The 22,640-nt window shown below is 39.4% G+C and overlaps 2 protein-coding genes across 2 annotated transcripts in view; one reads left to right on the top strand and one right to left on the bottom strand.

Moving 5' to 3' along the window:
- Positions 1 to 135: 135 nt before the first annotated feature.
- CRK (CRK proto-oncogene, adaptor protein) lies at positions 136 to 18,271 on the bottom strand. Its single transcript, XM_085309265.1, has 3 exons — positions 17,910 to 18,271; positions 9,658 to 10,193; positions 136 to 3,463 (listed from the first exon to the last, which is right to left on the bottom strand). Exons 1-3 carry the CDS (start codon positions 18,151 to 18,153, stop codon positions 3,326 to 3,328), a joined length of 918 nt encoding a protein of 305 aa, XP_085165391.1. The 5' UTR covers positions 18,154 to 18,271; the 3' UTR covers positions 136 to 3,325.
- Positions 18,272 to 22,452: 4,181 nt separating this feature from the next.
- Positions 22,453 to 22,640, top strand: part of NCBP3 (nuclear cap binding subunit 3) — a 19,090-nt gene continuing 18,902 nt past the window's right edge. The window contains exon 1 of the mRNA XM_085309264.1: positions 22,453 to 22,626. Within this exon, the coding sequence (XP_085165390.1) occupies positions 22,474 to 22,626 (153 nt within the window). The 5' untranslated portion in view covers positions 22,453 to 22,473. The remainder of the gene's footprint in view (positions 22,627 to 22,640) is intronic.

Raw genomic sequence — 22,640 nt, 5'->3', positions numbered from 1 at the left:
ATCTTATTTCTGCCAGTATTATGCTTAATTGTTTTTGCATGAGTATGTCCAATTAAAAACTACTGCCAGCAGTTGTATTTCTCTATTATTAAATGCAAATACTCTAATGACAGCTGATTGACAATGACACCAAGCCACTGTTTTGGCTATACTTTTATTAACTTCACGTACTATGAACATATACATTACATGCTACAAAAAAATAAAAAAAGACTTTTAACTGTCAAGAAAGTGGATAGTGTTATGATACAATGGCACATGTTCATATTTTTCTTCAAACTGGTTTGGTTAGAATCCTTCCCCAAAACCATTAACAAAAAAAAAGTGTTTTAAGATAATTAGAAATATTTGCATTATTAACAAATACAATTCAAACAGATTAATAAGATTTAACCAGGTCAAATATTAGTAAAAAGGCTGGGGTTTAACCAAAATGAAATATATATTAAAAAACCATAGCAGCCAGTTGTACTTTTAGTGTGATATAATGTGTAAATGCACCAGAAGAACACAGTGTAATTGAGCATTCTGCTTTCATGGTGTATTTCTAGAAATGATTCTAGTTCTAACACCTGCCTATGCACAATAGACCAAAAAAACACAGCCAAGTAGAGACAAAAGATTGTGACCAACATTCTTAGCAATGATTTTTTTGCACGCATTGGGAAGAAGGGAATGAACAAATAGAAAAGGATAAACAAAGGCCACAAGAGGATTTCATCTACGTGTTTATGAACATGTTCTACCTATTTTCCTTTAAGAGTTCAATAAGTTGAAATGTCTATTTTGTACAAATGCAAACATAGTAACTTCTATCACCTATGAAACAAAATCACATTTCAGCTTAAAACAGAATAGTGGAAAACAGTTGCATAATGTACCAGTTGACTAAGAAAAACTGCTTGACAAGAACTCAGGATTCTAGTGCAACAGCAGCTATTAAGACTCCTCTAGTTACTTTTTTTTTGCTCTTTCAAAGTGTACAAATATTTGCAATTTATACAGTCTTCACAAAAAACACATCTACAAAGTTTGCAGGGTATTCACTAGTTAACAATTCATTTTTTTTCATATTAAAAAGGCAAGATTTGCATAATAAAATTCCTTTCAGAAAAAAATGTGTTTTGGTATCTTAAAATAATTGCTGATTGGAAAGTTACAAATGTATGGGCTGTCATTAATTGTGATTGGAAAAAAATCCTTCAGAACAAACTATGTTACTTGAAGAGCACACAGTTCATCATGCTTCTTTTGCAATACCTGAAGAAAAATATAAGCATATATGGGCAACTGATAAGTCTAGTATGCAAGTCTGTATTTAACAAGTGTGACTATTGAAATTTCAGTTGCATTAAATATCAAGGTCAGAGAAAAAATACAAATTAGACTTACAGAAACCAATGTGTTACTGAACTTAAGAGTTAGTTCCCCAAATTTTCTCCAAAATAGATTTTGTACTAAGCTAGAAGTGATCCCACAATCAAAGACTAGCATATCATCTTAACCAAAATAGCAATCCAAGCTAGAATAGTACTGCAATTACACTGTTACCATTCTTCCTAGATCACTGCCACAARAACAGACCAACTGTCAGTTTTCTAATAATTTTTTGTAGTGCTTAGGAGATTGGTGGTGGAAAAGTATGATTCATGTACACTGGCATTAGTCTATAGTATTATTGGGTGCCCATTAACTGAAAATTGGTCAGACTTGCTGATGAGTTAGTTCTGAAATAAAGCAACTAGTACTTAAATATAACAAGTGTTATCATTTCCAGCATGTTATACAGTTCTGAGGTAAAGTGTTACCAGTATTCTGTTTTATGGGTTCATGCCTTGCAGCAATAGCCTTTGCAGTGAGAACTAGTCCTCGCAGCATTTACAGCCAATGAGACATTCTAGTCACATAGTTTCTATCGACCAAAATAATGTTTTCAGTTTAATACTATTTACAAAAACTGTTCTGTATGGATTACACTGCAGCCAAAGTTACAAAACTGGTTTGCTTAAGTTTGGTCACTAGAGTGCCATATTTGGGTACAGGCAAGGGGTAGTTCCTTCAGTGTTTAGTTTAAGTTTACAAAACTTACTGAATCCGTTCTGATTTATATTAGAGAAAACCAGATAATTAGAAGAACAGGCTGAGAAAGAAAATCAAGCAGTGCATAATATCACTATTCAATTAACTGATTTTCATTATGAGCGATGAAGCTGTATTTACTCTATTATGCCTTTTGAGAATCAATCCAGAAGCACACAGTATTTTTCATTAGTTTATTAAAAATAAAGTCCTCATGAATTAACTATCAGATATTTTTACAAATGAGAATTAAATCAGAAGAGTTCCCAAAGCAACTTGAAAATAAAAATAATATTTGGTTTGTCAGTTCCTCATGTTTGACACTGATTTGTACTGTAATGTATAGAAATATTGAAGATTTCTAAAAACATTAAACTCACATAATTTAATCTGAAAGCAGTGCCAATATTTTAGTATATTTAGTGAATCAAACACTGCTTTAAAGCTATGCATTAAAGTGCTATGCACATATTTTTCAGCACTGATATGGATGTTTACACTTCCATAAGCCTTATATTTGTAGATAAGAAGAGAGATACTGGTGTGYTAACAAAAATTTTAATTTAAATCAGCTATGTTTGAAGCATCAACAGTACTGAAGAAATCATATCTAGTGTCCACAAACTTCTAGAATTGAGGTTGATTTGATCCATCATTTACCATTAAAATGGTAAGCATCTCTAAATCATACAGCTGTCCCAAATGTGCTCTACAAAAATCTGCACTGTGCACAGTTAACTCACCATGCAGAGTACTATATAGCTTTTCTAGGACAGAGAATTCAGAATGGAAAAAAAACTGAGAAAGCTCCAGGACAAATTTGTGAAATTTCTACTTATACATTGAATTGTCTAAGGTTGATGTTTATTGCCTGAGGAAGAAGCAACATAAGAAACAGGACTGGAGAGAGCTATAAATGCTATAATAACATCTATATTACTGCTTTCTCCAACTGCTGCTGCTGGCAAGGTCCAATCTGCTGTGCACATGGACATAAGCAGGCATTACAACCTATAATCATATACTAGTTCTGCCACTTGACACACAAGTTATCTACTGTCGTACCCTGAATTACATGACCCTTGATTAAGGAATGATGGTGTTCAGTCCCAGGGGCTTGCAGGTTATCAGAATGCTTATACAAGCAATATCGCTTTCAACATCTGTTGGAACATAGCCTTGATGGCATCTGCAATAAAACAAGTTGAGATTGTTCCCGTCTGTAAGCGAAACTGTTGAGCCACACTCAGCTGAAGTCCTCATCAGGATTCTGTTGATCCAGCAGGCGGACATGTGTGAATGGAAAGTGACCACGTTTACCATTACATTCTCCTTCCCACTGACCACTCACATTAATCTTTGTGACCTTTACAAGCTCACCGACCTGCAGGATAAGAAATAAGTAAGTGTTAGAGCATAAAACCACATACAATTATCTGCTACTCTTCCTTTTGGAGTCTTATCACCAAAGTGCATCAGATATACTTCTATAAAAAAGCAACTTCAGTCTTAGCCATTTTTGAGACACCAGTCTACCCTATGTTATTCACTCCTGAAGAGAGTATGAAAAGAAGTTGCATACCTAGGTTAGGTGAGAACCACCTAAACTGAAAGCCTGCAATCCAACACCAATCTTTCAGGGCACACTTGGGACCTGACTGATCAGTCTCCATCAGAAAAAAAATGGATTTGGCTGAACTGACAGAGGCATGCGTTCTGCTTATACTGGATCAGCAACTTCATTAAGATAGGGTGGGCTTGCAGGTGTACAAAGTAAATGGTAATCTGGAAGGTAAGCAGCTCCTCAATTTTAATTTTGAAAGTCCTCTTAGGTACTTTTCACCAAATACTAAAAGAGTTCTGAATGACAGAGGTAAAAATCTTTTACAAAACCAACGGCAGAACTTTGAGCTCAGGCTGCATCTGAGCCACAGATTACAAAACATCAGGAGATACTGCCTTAAAGCTGCTTTGATCTTACTCTTCGAGCATTCACAACTAGGCATTATCTGAGAAAGAACACAAGGCCAGATGGTCTTTCAGTCTTGTTCATTATGGCTTTCTTACATAAGGAAATTCTACAGGTATAGCACAAAAGTGATACCCTCACTCTTATACCCAAACTGTTTAGTTAGAAAAATAAAATAATAGTTGCTATGGACAAATTCAGTAATATGTTTTAGTTTAAAAGTATCCAGCTCTCAGGCATTCCAGTAAATAAAAGCATTGGTAATATAGCTCATATTCTCTTCTCCAAACTAATATCCACACAACCAATTCTAAGAGTATTGTCTCCCTTTGACAAAAGTGGAAAACTGCAGAGTTAAATGTAACAATCAAAAGTTGCCTGAACAACTATATTTCTTCCCCTCTTGAAGAACTTTAATACTCTTATTTTACAAGATAATATGCAATGGTTTTCAGAAAACTCTCCAGGTCACAGAACGCAGAATACTATGGGAGATACACACACTCTATTTTCATTTATTAATACAGTAAATAAGCTCTCAAGGCACAGCCTCAAGCCTTACTGCATTTCATCACAAGACTCACTGATTATACAGCTGTTAGTTTACGCAGATGCTCAACACTGTTCCAAACTCATTCAAGACAATCTCGTTATTCTCACTTTCCGGATAGTGAGTGAAGAACAAGGAAAACAACTTAAAATGTTAGTCTCCATTAACCTTACAGGTTTTAAACATTTGTAGTCTCTTTTGCCAGAACAGCTTTTAACAGTTCATAAATTCAAACCACTATATGGACATTTAATTAAACCTCCTATGCCTCTGAGGGTTACTTATCTAGCTAGTAATGAGACGTACACTGGAGACTCTTATGGTAGCTTTACTTTTTCTCTTTGTACTCATTAGCATAGACATTTTCATGAATCAGATTTTTGGGAAAAAAAAAAAAGTCCTCTTATGTGTTTGCTACAGGCAAAAAGGAAGCTTTCCTCGACTACTGAATGCTAGTTTAGCTCCTCAGGAACTTAAGCATGCAGTATGTATAATTTTGCTACTGCTACTAGTCACTAGGGTTTTCACACCAAGAAAAAAAAAACTGTTGACCAAAACAATACATCAACTATACGTCCTAATCACAGCTGCTACAATAATACTACCCTAGGCAACTTTAAAATGTTTCAGACMTGGATATAATCCTTGCATGAGCTTTCAACAGAACGACATAGAAATTTCAAACCACCAGAAAAATCAAAGTGGCCCTCCTGACCAACAGCTCAAGATATCCTTGTAACATCAGTGATTCAAGTGACACTTGCCAATATCTGTGTCCCAGAACAGTGATCCTCTATTGTATTATTTTTTCAAACTAAAAGAAAAGTTACCCTTTTCCATAATAGACCTTTTATAATAGTACTTCAGTGATTTTTATTTACAACAAAACTTAAACATCTGAACACATTCATTGCTTTCATACTGTCACAGGGTCTTTTCTCCTACTATTCTTCATTCCCATCCCTACTCAAATTGAATTTTTTTTTTATTTTTGGAGTCACTTTCCTATTTTTACAAACCACAAATCATTAAGTATTTTATCTAGTAAGATTCCTATCCAACCAAAATAATCTATACACTACTTACCTTTAGATTATTACTGGAATATACAGTAGTGATATGTCAATTATGTTTTGCAGAACTATCTGAAAACTTCAGTAGTATGATACTGGCAATTCTGCCTACACTAAGTTACAAATATGCAGAAGCTGACCATAAGAACTTACTATCTGTAAAGCTCCACCTACTCTATTTTGTTATGGACACATCCACACCATGACATGACACTGGTACGAATGAAAAACGACTGTTTTTTCTACTCCAGATATTTTTCTTTGGAAAGACAGATTGCTGGTCTCTGTGCCCTCACTAAATATTACAAGCATTACTTCATACAGAATCGTATAGAAGTTATTTTGGATACTTCATGACAAACTCATCTGCAAAAAGTGGGTTTGACACTGCAATGATAATGAGTTAGAATACCGGATGCAGTGCTCTCACTCACTCCCAGAAGCATCCTGGAGTTGGTTAGTTGGTCGGGGTGGTTTTTAGGGATGTTTTGGGATGGTTGCAACAAAGGAACACTCATTTATAAGTAGTTAGTACTATGAAAAGCTACACCTGAAACTTGCATATTTATTAATTTGTAAAAGTAGAAAGACTTCTGAGCTCAAATATTCCTTTTTACTGTTAATATAATTTCATTTACCATAAAATCTCTGATCGATATTTCATTCACATTCTATGTATATACATTTCCATTTCCATATATACATTTCCAAAGCTAGACTGATTTTAAGGCRGTATGGGTCATGCAAACATTTCACAAATATGTTAACTTAATAAAATGGCCCCACAAGTTCCTTAACTTATAGGTCTTTCTACATCTGCTTTGAAACATGTTAATCTCTATTTTCAAATACTCTCCTGAAGATTAGATGGAGAAGTTTTCTACAAAACTACTAATTATTGCAACTGCCAGAACTTTTCAGCTTTTAGACCAAACACTGTTGTTCCCGCTGAATTCTCCTTAACTTTAATGTTGACTTATGGTACCATTAGTCTATTGTGCATCATCCCTCCAAGCACAGTTCCTCAAGGAAAGCACTTGCACCCGGCTATATGGCCAAATTTGTGCCAATCTTCATCAGAAATTTTAAAACTAAATATATCTCATATATTTCAAAGCAAAACAAAGCTTCATGTGAAGCCTTTCACATGCAGTAGTTTTACTGCAGGTACTGCTCTTGGTAAGGTCAAAATGCTTAAGTTCTACTACTGTTACAAGAAAACACAGTCTTTTAAACACAGTAGTGAAAAAGCCAGGATATCTCCCCCCCCCACACACACACACACACTTATTAAGTAAAAGAGACTCTGGCAACTCCTTGAATAGGTCTAGCTACAAGCAAAAAGTCAAATAAAAGATTAAAATCTTTTTTATACTAAATGTTACTTTTCCTGTAACACACCACAGCCTTGATTAGAACATCATTTGCTCTGATCCCCCATCTTCAGCTCTTTGAAACCACGTCAGCTTTAATTTAACAGTACAGTACAGATATGCTATTTGCAGTTTGGTCCAAAGATGTTTTCTGTGAAGAATCTGCCTAAAACAAACAGTGGGCTCCATCTCCACCCAYGGATATTGCCAGATTTGAGTTCTCCTTTTGAAAAAAGTTCTAAATGTATAGTTATCAAGAGGCCTTGGCAAAAATGGACAAGACTTACATAATGCCTTCTACTAAGTCATATAAGAAAGAGATCTCTAAATAAATAGGACAGGAATGCCATGAAGTGAAAGTGAAAGGGAAAGTGAAAAGGGAGAAAACAACACAGAACAGTAGTTTGACGGACAGGATGAAGAAATATTTGGAGAAAAAAAGTGCACATTGCTTTTTTTCCTGTACAGACCTTGAAAGCAACTCACTAACATTGTGATTTTAAATGATAAAAGGTACAGCTAGAAAGCTAGGAAGGTCCATCAGAAGCAGTGATAACCACCTCAAGTTTTAAGACACATTTTATTACAAGTCTTAACGTCTGTAAATAACTGTTTAAGTCTATAAGCTCTACAATGGCCATTGTTCTAATATAAAGGTAGAAATATAAATCTAACTTACATACTGATATAGATGGGCAGAGTCTACACACTTGAATTCCACTTCCCAAACAGTGTGAGATCAAGCCTACTAGCACAAGTTAATAAAAGACACTAGTGGTGCAAGTTAGTGTAGAACAGAGAGAAGACGCTCTCTAGGGAACTAGACTTTCTAAGGCACAACATACTTGACAGAACATGCAAGGATTATCACAGAGTTCTATTACAGAAGACTGGACTAACAGAAGATCAGCCATGGCAATAAAAAGCTGCTCTTCAATGTATGAAGGCTGTCACTCTCAAAGTTGTTTAAGACAACCTATATTTCCAATATTTTCTGACTCTCTCTGTTTCATTCCATTCTACTGAACTGCTGGGCAGCTGGGGAGTGCGCTGAGGTTCTACTTTATATGAAGTAAAAGGCAAAGCTAAGCTTAAGAGAACACTAATAGTTCACTGCAGTCAATAAAAGCTTAAAAACAAAACCTAAGAAGTAAACCAATAGGTTTTGATAAATACGTCAAAACATGATCTCTAACATCTCAAGCAAAAACTAACAGCTGGGAATTTTAACAGTCCACAACATTCAGGGACAGTTCCAAGCTCCAGGAGATGGCTGGGTGAGGAAAGTAAGGAAAAGAGGGGATAAAGAAGGCATTTTAGGCTATGTGAAAGTTTGAAGGTTAAAATCTTTGCACATTCCCACAAAATCTGGTGAGTTGGCATGAATTTCCAAGCGCACTTCTTAATCCAAAAATCTAAGTACTAAATCCTTTCAATTCACTAATGTAACAGAACCTATAGTAACTCAGACTGTATTTACTCTGCTGCCTAGAAAAACTGTAACTTTCAATGGAAAACAACTTTACATCTCACAATTTATAAATCAATTATCGTATCTGTAGAATGTGCTACTTCTGCTAGTTCTGTACTGAAGAGATGTGCATATCCTTACCACAGCTCTGAAGTACCAAAGTGTGTTTTATACTATGGCAGATTAAACTAAGTATTTTGAGACTAGAGGGGAGATACTCTGACTCAGCACAGAAACCGCTTTTCCCCAAGTACTTAAAAATGTTATATAAACAGGAAGTCAATTAGGTATCAGGAAATTCCAGAGCCTTTAGCTCAAAGAAAGTCCAGATTAAAGGATACAATTCACATATCATCCTAAGGAAAGGCCCGACATTGAGAATACCTTAGACTCAATTTCCTCAAATGTGACTTGGGGGATAACTGATGCRTAGAGATAGAGCACTCTATTCTCCTTTTAAGAGGAAATATCAGAAAGGGCACGTACAAGTATTTAATCGTATCAGGAAGTGAATCAACCTTAGGGAAATTCACTGTTTTATTACAGATCATACTCCATCAATCACTGCTTTACAGGAGACCTCCCTAATGAGTTGTAATGTATGTTCCTGCTCAACAAACTAAAACCAATGCAACACTCTGCTTGAAGTCAAGGTGTTACTATAAAACCCAGTGTGATCCTTGTCATCTTACTTTGTGTAATTTTAAAGAGTCTATCAACGCTTCCACTGATTGCTTTTAAACCACTCTTATCTGAGATTGGAGAAGAAAACGAGCACACGTTTTAAAGACTGGGGTGAGGCAATCAACAGTAAACATAAGCTCAGACATACCACACCTCTCCCTCCCCCCTAAAACAGAAAGACTTCAGAAATGAAAACATAGATGGAAACACTTATGTTAGTGATGCTTAACAATAGACAGGATACTGATTCAGTAAGCTAAACATGCTACAATAATCACACTCTTTCCTAGTTACTTACTAGTTTCAAAAACAAAATCCTTTATCCGTAACTTAGTAATTGTGATGTAAAATCAGTATTAAAATACTTTTCTCTTTCTTATTCTTACAAAACTATAAGGTGCTTGAAAGGGAAAGCCCTTGAACAGATCTCTTCCTTCTAAGTTTTGCCCATTATGTACCTCCAAAGCCAAGGCTGTCTTGTCGTAGGCATTAGGGACTCGCTTCTGGATAACCCGGGCATAAATAGGGCCATTCTGAAGGTTAGGGAGCGGAGTGTTGATGCTGGGCTGGGCATAGGGCCCTGGCTCCGGCCCACCCAGTGGTTGTGGGTGGGAACTATCCTGGTTACCTCCAATCAGAGTTGATACTGAAGCAGAGGAAGGTCTATACTTCTCGACGTAAGGAACAGGTATCATTCCTCTCTTTCCTTCGCTGTCTTCTGCATTCCACCATTGCTCTTCAGGTTTATCCCGGATTCTCAGTATGTCTCCTTTCTTAAATGGAAGATCTTCTTCATCATTTCCATTAAAGTCAAAGAGAGCTCGCACATATTCAGCCTCCTCCTGTCTGAGGATAACACCACTATTCTGCCTGGATCTGGAGACTGGTTCTATCAAGGTTGTAGTGTCCAAATAGTGTATTTTGTAGAATTCCAGTAAAGATGGCAAAGAATCAAACTCCTGGTCACCTATTCGAAATCTGGTGGGATTCAACCCTGAAAAAAGAAGGCGATATATCAACAGAGTATAAAACAGTGGGAACTGTAAATTACGCACTTAAGAAAACTGGTATATTTACAGATAGATAATTTGACGCAGAATTTAGTCACCTTTGGATCATCAACACTCATCACGTCTAACCTACATGATGTGAAAATGAAAACTCTTAACATAAATCAGAATTGTCTGTATATATTCATAGGTTCGGACTTGCTCCCTTATATCAACAGAAGAAAGCTGAAGTTACCAGTTTGGTTTAGCAGGGTAGCAAAGTAATGCTCTTCTGCATATTTTTAATCAAAGGTAGCACTATCCTGATCCTGAAGATAGAACTTTATTGTGAAGGTTTTGTCAAAGAAGGGAAAAAGTATAACAAATGACTTGGTAGCGTCAAACTTCATGAAGCAGGAAAAAAGTACTTTGTTTCCTTGGATGTCATACTAAGCCAACAGATTAAAAAAAAAAGTCAGTACATYGGAGTTTCCCATGAACATACACAATTTTCACAAGATACTTCTTTTTTKTTGTTGTTGTTTTATACTCTATAAACCTATAAAGCAAATGAAATTTTGATATAATTCAAAGAAAGTGTTTTTTAAAAAAGTTTTTCCCTTCATAGTTTAAAGTTGTTTCAAAAGCACAACACTGCAATACTATTCATTTACCTGTTGTAACCAATCTTGAGTTACAGACGCTGACACTAAGGAAATTGTTTAGCACAACAAACAACTTGTGTGAATGAGCAAAATGATTCGTTTTTTTCTTTCGATAAAAGCTACAATTTAAATTAAATTATATATGTGTATGTATGTGAAAAGGCGGTATGTTTTGTAACAGATATAATTCAATCTTTTAATCTCAAGTCTTTCAGTTTCTCTGCAGTTATCAAGAGTCTAAATTATGCATCATCTGAACCTCAAATACATGGAAATTGATCCTCTTCATACAGCAGACATTAAAAGTATCAAAGTGCAGATACCCATTTCAGTTTTCAACCTGTCCTTTATATCTTTTTGTCATTTTATGTTCTTCAAGCTTAGCTGAGGAAAGAGACACATGATGTTCTATTTCCACCATGCCACGCTGTATAATCACTTATGGGAAGAATTGCGGAAGAGTCGGGGAGGGTGATGGAGAGGAAAAGATTGATGCTTTAATGAGCAACTCTTCTAGCAAGAAAGAGAGGCTTACTTTGTAAGTCTGTTTCTCTGCAGGGAATATCTAACAGTTCCGAGACTTAGCTCAAGTACAAAGCTAGCAGAATTTTTCAAGCTGTCACTGATCCAAAAATCCCTTCAAAGTAGCACTGTCAGCATGGAAAGCTAACATTACAAGAAATTCTTTCAAGTGAGCAAAAAGGGGTTCCAATAGAGAAAACAGTAAGACAAACACTGACAAACACCCAATAAATAAGTTGTAAAGTATCCTGAAGGAACTCAAACACCAGTGAAGCTGGTTACTAGAAACCGCAAGATGCAGAAGTAATGGGAAAATGCATATTTGCATGCATTAACAGGCCTGAAAGACTTTCAAAAGAAATCGGTGCAACTGCAATGAGTCAAGAAACAAAGCAATATCCTGCCTGATTAAAAAAAAAAAAAACACCAAGAGATAAGAAACAATGTAAATATCAGCAAGAAGTGTGAAAGTGGCATAAAAAGAGTAAGAATCCTTGATGGTCTCTCAAGGCACAATATACTACCACAAAGAAAATCTGCTATCTGAAAAGAGGTTAAAACACTCAACACCCCACCACTCACTTTTTTTTTTTTTTTTAATGAAATGTAATTCATAGCTCTAGAACTAGCAAAAGCTCTGGAATTTCATCTTGGTGGCAGCTCTTAGCTCTGTGCTTTCTTAGTAGATGGTTTCTGACTGCACAGGCAGCATCTCTACACCACTCAAAATAGCTTGAGTTCACTATATAAGCATATAACAAATATTTGGCAATGCTGGACTTCTGCTACACTGTGAGCAGTGAGACACAGTGGGAAAACAAGCTTCACAACATGTGGTATAGATATCAAGTTTCAGACAAACCTGGTAACAGAAACACGTGTACTATTTTATATGAGAGCCTTTAAGGATCAACCTTATATAGATACACATATCAAAAGAAAAAGTCACAGAAACTACAAGAGTATAAGAACAAAGATCTTCAAAGTCATATGGAGAATAGTGATTTTCTAATAACCAAAGATATTTTAGCAGAGCACACRGAACTAATTTCACATGACAAATCTAGAGTCTGAAGCACTGATTTACTTTTGTAAAACCTGCTAGAACTCAGTCAGCCAACAGGCTACRATTTCTGCTTCTGGCAAAATATCTGTATACAAAAAAGGCTTAAATTAATAGGAAACAAGCCATTCAACAGGAACRTTCATCAGCTTTGTCAGCACCACAACCATCAGCAGGATGAATAAGGATTATTTTGTTTTTTTTTTWAATGGGACCAAAAACATTTATAAGAGGCTCAAACGAACCTAACAGCAAGGAACTGAGAACAGTCCTCCTGAATTAATGCATAATAGTCCAAAATAGCTGCCAAATGTAGCTGGATGAAACCTAAGTTGGCCTACTTGAGCCCTCTGTGGGGAAGGAACAACTGAAATGTGTACTGTATCCTGGAAAAATAGTATTCTAGAAGACATTTGGTACAATTGCAGAAGAGCGAGAGAACACACCCTCTAGAAATACAYGCTAGGGTCAGAAAGATCAATGTTATCCTTGAAGAGATAAATAGGTAAGTAGTAGAAAGGAGTGACATTACCTGGTGAAAACACTTGCAGAATACCACACGTGCTTCCGATGCTTTTGTTTTTAAAACAGAAGGCAGCTACGCAAATCCAGAGGCTGAAAAACCTCTTTTCAACAAGAAATCTACAAGCTTAAAACAAATTATCRAAGAATATAGCAGCAACAACCTGGTCAATATCTGAGGAACTTAAATTAGAAGATTTCTGAATTTAGCTCAAGTAAGTATAAAAAAGACTAAACAGCTAAAAGTTAGTTTGAAAAATGCAGGTTGCAAATAAAATACAGCCACAGCTTACCTAGCAAGTGGTAAACTCTCCATTGATTTAAGTCTTCTGTGTTACACTCTTGTTCAGCTACAAGTTAGAGCTGAATGATGCTCACTCAACATATCAGGGAAATAATTCCATTCACTATGGGCCCTAATTTCTTTCATTCCCTGGTATAATGAAATTCAAAGACTAACAGAATTCAGGCTCAGAAGAATCTTCTAGTTTCTTGTTTGAACTACATGACTTCTTGTACCTGCAGGCCAATGCAAAATGAAAGCAAGATCCACCATGACAAAAAGCTGTAGCAACAAGACAAACTTCTTTGGAGAGCTARAACTGTTTTTCTTCATGATCCTGAGACACTTTTCTTGAAGGCACAATTTCTAGCAGCACATTGTCTGCATCTTCTGAGGGCTTTCAGGAAGAGGAGTGTGTGTGTAAAGGTCAGTCTAGCTAGTGGAGAAACTTTAATTATTTCCTATTAGAGTTGAACAATCAAGAAGTATCAAGTTTTCTTCCCTCTTCCCTAGCTCTGCGCAGCCAAAGAAAGAGTAGCTGCTCAGCTTGCCCCTGTAGCAGAACTACTCATCTCTGTGAGTCCACTCCTTTGARTCAGAAATGCAGAGAACTGAGTATCATCTTTCTTCTTCATTCTGCCCTAGCTCAATCTGTACTAAAACTTAACCTGATTCCATCCAATCCAGCATGCCAGTACAGCAAGCAAAACTTATGCTATCAAAAAGATGAGGGAAGTGCTAAAATCCAAAGCAGATCAGAATTAAAGAAAATTTCAACCCTAGACCCTGTCAGTTCTTCAATACAGCTATGACATATATGCCCTTCTGACAACACACTTTAGCACAGAGTTGGTTTCACGTCAGCGTGGATGAAAAAGATTGCTTTTGTATGCTTTAAATATTGTGAAGATCCTGRGGGAGCAGAAGTACAAAATACTTAACAGTGTACCTATTTTTGAGAGTGCGGTCTGGTGGCATAACCATAAACCATCTTCCCACTTTGAGTTTTTACATCTTCCTCTCCACTCCAACTGCATTAGCACAGCTAAGCAGTTTTCCCTTGATTCCAAAGCTTCATTCCTTACCTTGCTAAGCTTTCCCCTTTAGGGCAGGGAAGACCTCACAGAAATGCAAGCTTTTCATTTTAATTTCTAGACCTACTGTAAGCCTCCTACATCTTCAAAAGCAAGGTTGGGACAAAAAAGGCTGTTCTCAGCGCACAGGGTACTGAGACACAAGGAGACTCTCAGTCTGAAGTAAGACGTCAGAGTGATGCCAGCCACTTTCCTCCCAGAACATCAGTGAACTCTACTATGAAGGCATCTCATTCCAGCCCGYGTGCTTCCTTGCCCACCTAGGGACATCTTGCTCTAAACTACCTTCCTACTCATGCCTGAGCAGAACAAATAAGCACTCATGAATCCTCTGTAAAAACARTAAAATTCCATTCACTGAGTCCCAAATAGTCCTAAGCATGTCAGGAAAATATTCTTACAGGAAATGTACACTGTCTTTTCTGCAGATAATCAGAGAAACAGAGAAAAATAAATACCTCATACACACACTTTCCAAGCTTTCAAAAACTTTCATTTTAGGATCTTAATATCAAAAACTAACAAGAAATGTCTGAGTTAAACCACATTGCTCGCTCACATCTAAAGTCTTTATACATCCTTATATTAAGAGCTAAGCATGGATATCATTAAGTAAAGATTACACGATTCCAGGAAGTACCGTCTGACTTTCATAAAATCACAATGGAAGTGATTTAGAAGTGAAAGTTAAGAAGCATGTTCTTACAGTGCATACTTATTGAAAACACCACTCTTTACACTGCATTGGTGATACTTTCCTATTGTAGAGAGACCAATTCTGCAACTCCCTAAGGTTTCTGACTATATCGCATTATGCTTTCTATAGATAGCATGTTTTACTTCAGATATTTTAGGCATATTGTTTTAGTGCATAACACACGTTTTTACCCTGGATCCGTCAGCCAAACTGCAAAAATATGATGCATTAAAGTATTTCCTTTATTGTCCACCACCACATCAATGCCTACATTTAGTACTTGGTTTAGTTTTGGATTTCTTTATCCTATGACTGATATTTGATCACAAAAGATACTCTAATTCTGATTCAGTTGTTAATCACCATCAGAAACTGGATAAATCACTGAGTTACGGGAAAGAAAAACACTGTTTCTTTTAAGACATTTCAAGAGGATGTAACTATTTGGAAATTCTTTTAAATTCTCCTTTTCCTCATACCGAAARATTGACTGTAAGAAGTTAGAAACTGCAGCATATCAGGCAAAAGGTAAATTTAACAAAAAAAATATATTTTTATAATTCAGAAATGGAAGATGGTATTTCATTTTTACGACACTCTAAGGTTTTTTATATTAGGGAAGACAGAGTTCTTTGTCTCATTCATTCTGTATTGAAGCTGGGTTCCTAGTATCATCTGCATATGGCAAATTTCAAGCGCTCAAGCATCAYATGCAGTGACTTTTGTTAGTCTTAGTTAAGTATGTAAGAACCTAATTTGGAATGTTTAGATTTCTCACTGAGATGTACATTTTCCAAGTACAATCAGTTGCTAAGAAAGTTATACCACAGTGACAATTATGACAATAATGACCACAACTTGATCACAATATATAAGCATGACAACTTGCAAACGTTTACCTTGTTTTATTGCATTACCTTCCCTATCCAGATAGGAAGTCTTCTTGAATCTTCTACTAACAGTTCCATCTCCCTCCCATTCTGAACATCCCCCCTCCATCCACATTTTTCTTTAAAAAAATATATATATATTTTGCCAGTGCTTTTTTACTGGTTTGAGAGTGAAGAGATAGCAACTTCAACACACAGGTTGAATTCAAAAATCACTAGAACTTCATCACGGAAATATCTGTAGTGCAGGAGTGGTGCCTTATCCATACTCATAACATTCAGAAAAAACAAATCAATGAAAATGCAACTATTTTTGCTATAGATCAATCCTACTATGCCAAAAGCCTCCACAGCTACAATAGCACCTACCCTTCTAACACAAACACTTAAGATAGAAAATAACTACCCATGGGATATTTAGCAATTTAAAAGAAAACAAAAGACAGAAAATCCAATGAAGTTAAAACACTCACAACATAAACCAGTCCAACAAATACCACATTTGCGTATTATTAACCTCAGTCCAACATTACTGAGGTTAAGAATGTAACATAAGATTAAAAAAAAAGTTAGAACAGCTATTTACTAAAGCAGTATGACAGTAGCTAGAACATGCATTCAATAAGACAAAAAATACTATACTGAAAATACAACAGTCCAACAAAGTGACTGGCATGTATACTCCTTCACTACTCTCTTTAAAATCCTATCAGACTGGATTCCACAGGGGACTGTTCTGATAMCTTCCTCTGTTCTACGTAACATCAGCCCTGCATTCGGCACAGYAATTCCTGCATCAAGCCTCCATAAACCTATGACAATAATAAATCTGTCCCAATAGACATCAAGCAAGGAAGAATTCACCATATCTTCTTGCAAAACATTTAACTTTCCATAGAGGCAATGGCTTCCACTTTACTTCCAGCTGAATCCAGCCACCTTTAACTTCCACTTTGTGGAGCTTTTCATGTTTTGGGAGCACTTTGCAGCCATGGAGGTTCCTAGGTCTCTGTAGCAATTCATATGTTTAATTTCCTTTCCTGCAAATAAGTTAGCCAGATCTCTTCTCGTATAGCAGGTCTTCAAGACTTCAAAACTTTGTAGTAGCTCCTTTCTGAGATACTAGCAATATGCTCACACATCACTTTGTAAGCATTAATATCAGAACTTAAATAGTTTTAGTAGTACACTCAGTAATGCTGCCAGCAGGAACACTGCTACCTTTTAACTCAGTATTCTCATTTACACATCTAACGATCAATCACCAATAGGGGCTTTCATTCATTTAGTTAAATCTATACTTTCAGAAATGCTGGTTTTCACCTTTTCTTCTCTGATACAAATAGTATCTTCTGTTCTACAGATGTTGCATTTAAACACTACTTTTTCACATTAGGTCTTAGGGTGATGAGGAATACTATCAACCCTTCTTTTCAAAGGATGCAAGGGGACAGAAAAAAAGAATCACATCTGATTTAAAAGAAAAATTGCCTTTACATTCCCACTACTTGAATTACCCAACAAACACTTTGATCTGTAATTTGAAAGTAAGCCTCAAAGTCCGTCTTCTAACGAAGAACTATCTCATCAGAATTCAGCTCTTTCAGATGACATTTCCACAGAGGGGTTCCCCCGGAGATGGCATGCATCATCTATTAATTAGCGCCGGCGGTTTTATGAAAACCAAAGCCCGGGTGAGCACTAACGCCGTCGGATACTCGGAGGGCTGCGACGAGCGCGCGGTTCCTGCGCCAGCTAAACTATGTTATTAGGTCCTTTACGGCTGGTGCGGACAAACGTCTCAGCTCGGCCAGCAGCCGCAGCGGCAAAACGCGACTTAATTCCTCACAAAGAGCACCACGGCTGGAAGCACCGCCCGGGAGGGGCGCGGGGCCGCCGGGGGGAGGCGCAGCCCGGACGGGGAGGCCGCCCTCCCCAGGACGGCAGGGGCTGAGGGGGCTCTGCCGGACTTGGAGGTCACTCACCCGGGGCCCCAGGGCCCTCGCCGCCGGCCCGCCGGCCGCCCGCCGGCCCCAGGCTGTTCACGATGTAGTGCGAGACGCGGGAGCTCTCAGACACCGARAGCACGAAGTCGCCGGGGATGGTGCCCGAGTCCCGCACCAGAAAGGTCCCGTGGCGCTGCCCCTGCAACAGCGACACAGCCTCGGCCCGGCTCAGTCGCCCCCAGTACCAGCTCGCCCGGTCCTCGGAGTCGAACTGCCCGGCCATGGGAGCCGCCCGCCCGCAGGCYGCGCTCGCTTCCCCCCACCGCGGGCCGCCACCGCCGCCCGCGGTACCCCGCTCCGTGCCCAGCCCTGCCACCCAAAATGGCGGCCCCTGCCCTGACCTCACCTACCGGATGTGASCGCATGCAGGAGACGCGGGCGGGGCGCGTCGTCATCTTTCCGCGCGGCCCGAGAGGCGGGAGAAAGGGGAAGAAGGCGCATGCGCCGTGCGGGTGGGCGCTGAAGTGAGCTGTGGGCATGGCGGCGGCCCGGGCTGGTGCACGGTCACCGGCGAGGACTGCGCGCCACTGGGAGGGCTCCCTCTGGTAAATTCCGTGCGGGCCCGGTTTGTCTGCGCTGAGGCAGCTAAGGGCTGGCTCCAGGGCTGTATCACCAGCAGCAGCAGCTCCTGCCCTCAGCTTCCCCACCAGCCACTTGCTCCCACCCAGGGATTCGTGAAGTTCGGGCTGAACTGGGCCAGTGTTAAAAAAAAAAAAAAGGAAAAAGAAAAAAGATTATATCTACCCAGATCGTTTCACTGACTGTTGCTGCAGGGGCCTGCAAACAGGGAAGAGCCTAAGTTCCAGTGGTGCCACAGAAAAATGTGTGTGAGAGCACGAATTTAGAATGGTATCTGTAAAGCTGGAGCAATATTTACCACTTCTAGATTATTATTCAAGATTYCTCTTTAAGTTCCAGAGGAACGTCTGTAGAATTCTTTTCCAGATCCGCTCAGTTCTGTCAGCTTTTTCCGGGAAGGAATGTGGTTTTTTCAGTTGGGTAGCCTCCATGTGGCACCACTTGCATAAATACCATGTTTGCAGTACAGTTGTCCTTAACAGTGGTGGTTCTGTCCTCATGCCTAGCTGTCTGTATCTCTTCTTTCTTGTAGGCACTTTCAAGCCCTGTAACTACTTTATCTTAAATGGGACTTTGACCTAATATCCGCTAATTAGGCTCACAACTTTCAAAATATCCTGGTGATAAAATGTATCCTGTCTTACAGATGGGAAACTGCAGTTTACCAAGCCCATAAGAAAACATGAGGTGTTGGATATCAGCTTTCCCAATGGTTTAACCAAAGGAACATCCTTCCCCTGCTGATCCTGTTCGCTCTCCAGATTGACAGTAGGCAGGAGACAGTCATAATCCATTTGGAACCCAAAGCTCCTTTCCACCTGCTGACATGTGGAGTTCGCCAGCCAGCTGCAGAAATACATCTCTTCGGTACAGTTCCATGCCCAAGTCATTCACAAACTTGAAAAGCTGCAGCTGCAGATTCTTTATGAGAGCTCAAGAATCTAGGATAGTTAAATCACCGTAGCAAGAAAATACATCCATTCTGTTCAGTGTTTCACAGACAAAACAAAACAAAACCCCCCATACAATGGTAAACTTCTTTGTTTTTCTGCCTCCTGCCAGATCACTGTAAAAAAAGACTGGTTTTGACTGAGTGCCCGCAAACTGCTGCTTTTCCTCCCTTCCCAGTCCCCACCCTTGAACCCCATCTCCTTCTGTTTTGAGCTGAACCACAAAACTGCAGGAGGCGATGGATGTTTACATCAGGTTTGGTTTTCCCTGAGGCAACCAGTTGGGAATCTTATTGCAGGAGTTCCCTCTAGTGGTCAGCAATGGGGAGATGAATAAAACTTTCCCGGTGTAAGAAGCTCCTTTTGCTATTTTTAGGCTGGAATGATTTCTAGTTCTAAGTCACTTTCTGACCTTCATTATTTGTAACATTGCCTTTGCTTCCTTAGGACTTCTCCGGGTAATGATTGGTAACCTTTCCCAAATTCCTCTTCCCTCATGATTTTAGTGCTTAGGCAACGCCCCCATTGTGCAGTAGTTTGCTGCTACTGACCCATTCTTTCTGCACAAAAGCTACCATAAAGGTGGAGCCCTTCCGCCCAAACCTGCATGCCTGTACTGGCCTTTCAAAGGCAGAGCATTGCAGCCTGAGATGAATACGAAGGAACAACATAATTCTTGGCCACAGTGTCAGAATAAAACTGGATCAGTTTTTAATTCTGAAGAATTCATTGCTAAAAATTTAAACAAGATTCTGAAAGAAGCTGCAAGATACAAAGAAAAGATTCTGTTGACCTACTTGAGAGTAAAAGCCCCACTAGTGCCAGCTCTTTTTCACAGCCTAGTTTTTCCCCTCTCAGTGCAGCTAAACTTGATTTGATTGTCCCTGCCAGTCAGCCTAGAGATTATTTTTTTCCTAGGGAGCACTAAAATTTTGGCAACTGCTCCAGAACCACAGTTAATCAGTAGAAAGTTTTTTGCTGAGTTCAGTGAGCAAGTCAAAATCCTGAGAGGGATGTAATATGGTTCTCTAACATTGCTTTGTCCTAGGCAACATTCAAGGATGTTAAAATAAAACTAGGGAAATCAGTTAATAGAGATTAACTGATTAACTGAAGGCTTCATCTGCTTTCTAATAAGTGCAGTGCTAAAGAATATGGTTTCACATACCCCAATTCTAACTATTACCTAACCATCTGAAGTGGTGGTTTTCTTAAATCTGGTCTAGATCACATATGTCAATACTATTTCTACCTACAGAATGAAAATGAAAAGAAGGAAGAGGTCCACCTTTTGTTTTCTCTTCTCCATGATCTTGAGAAATAGCATTTCTGCCACAGAGATATGTTTATTCTTGCAGTCATTTCAGAATCTCAGCAGCTGTCTTTGTCCCATTACTACTCACATAGTCATGTTATGTGTATTCTTATGTGTGTCTGGCCTCTGCCATAACTGTTCACATCTGTCTTGGAAGTATCACATGTCTGTGGTTCCTGCCAGATACTGACTACATGATGTCAGCACCAAATATAGCACACTGGGGAGTACAGTAGCCATTAGCTGTTTTGTAAGGACCTCTACACAGAGACTGTTAAAAATAATAAACCTGGAAAGTATGACTGGTACCAAGAAAATATATTGGTCCTGCTAGATTACATATAAGGGGAGGAGCCCCTATGTTGCCAGCTACAAAATTTCTCCATGCCAGGTTGGAAAAATCAAATTTTATTACTGMAATTTGCTGGGAAGTACTATCAATTCAAAGGAAAGGTGACATATCACAGAGGAGAGTTTTGAGGGTTTTGGTCTGAAATTGTAGAAAATTGAGGAATGGAGTAGTCTGAAACCAAGCAGGACAGAAGGGTCATGCAGCCCGAAAAACAGCAGGTATGTCTACTGAAATCAGCCGGATGTGACAACCAAGGGGGGTGGATGTCCTGAACAGGTTCGTTTAAGGTGACCATGAGCCGCAGATGTGATGCAGCTGACAAAATGCAGTTGCAACTGTGGAATTATCAACTGCAGTGTCTTGCTGTGGAGGGGAAGTGCTGATGCCATTGACCAAGGCCGTAGTAAGCCCCCAGCTAAAATACTTCTGGTTTGCTGTGTTCAGGGGAGATATAGCTGAACTATAGAGATGAAGATAATTAGGGGAATAAGGAATTTGTTTCACGGGAATGGATCCAAACAGTGTGACTTAGCCCAGTGAAAGGAAGGCCGAGATAGCACTTCTCTGCTAAAACAGCTTAAACTCAACCCAAGAACAACAGGATACAGATTTGCCACAAATAACTTTAAAGCTGGAAATTAGATTTATCAGATGTGTAAAAGTCCAGAAGGACATTCCTAAAAAAAAGGGGGAGGCGGCTAGTATTTTAGGAGTCAGATCACTCTAGAAGTCATTGGGGAAAGCACAGCCTGCACTAATAACCTTACAACTCACCACCTCTGTCTCATTCTTTATTTTTATGCTCACTCTGCATTTTTCCCTACAACTTTTCTGCTTTGCTGTAACTAAGTGTCCACGTTTTTGAGAGCACATGACAGTGTAGTGGCTCACACGAAAGGATCCCGTGGATCCAAGGCCTGCCTGGAAGCTAAGGGCTGCCCAAGGGGGACAGGCATTTAAAATCTCAGCAAATTCACAACATAATAATCCTGGGGGATCTAAAGGATATCAGCTGCCAGCGCCACCACTGCAGGGCTGAAGGAAGGCGACGCGTCCTCGCTCCTCCCTGAGCGCCTCGGAGTCGGCACGGCCCGGGGCAAGCCGTGCGTGGGGAAAATGGCGGCTTTAGCCTCTGCCGATCCGTAGCCGTGGAAGACCGCCGGAGGCGCGCTCTCCCCGAGTCTCTATGGCCCTGACGCGCGTAGCTGGCCGTTGGCGCCGCTCCTGCTGGCAGCCTTGGGTGGCGCTCTATCCGCCGTCGTGTCTCAGTGATGGTTGCGGGCGGCGGCGCTCTGCACCGCGGCGGGCCGTCTCGCTGGCCGGGCCGAGGGCGGGCCTGGCGGAGCGATGGCGGCCGTGCGGGGCCTGCGGATCTCGGTGAAGGCGGAGGCAACGGCGACAACGGCGGAGCCTCGCGGCGCAGAGCCGGAACCTATGGAGGTGGAAGAGGGCGAGCTGGAGACCACCCCCGTGAGGCGCTCGCTCCGGGAGCTCATCCCGGTGAGGGGCGGGCG

Source organism: Rhea americana, unplaced genomic scaffold (assembly GCF_003343005.1).
Source record: "Rhea americana isolate MKP2758 unplaced genomic scaffold, rheAme1 scaffold_295, whole genome shotgun sequence".
Lineage (NCBI taxonomy): Eukaryota > Metazoa > Chordata > Aves > Rheiformes > Rheidae > Rhea > Rhea americana.
Note: the sequence above shows the minus strand (reverse complement) of the source record. Positions and strands in the feature narration are given on the sequence as shown.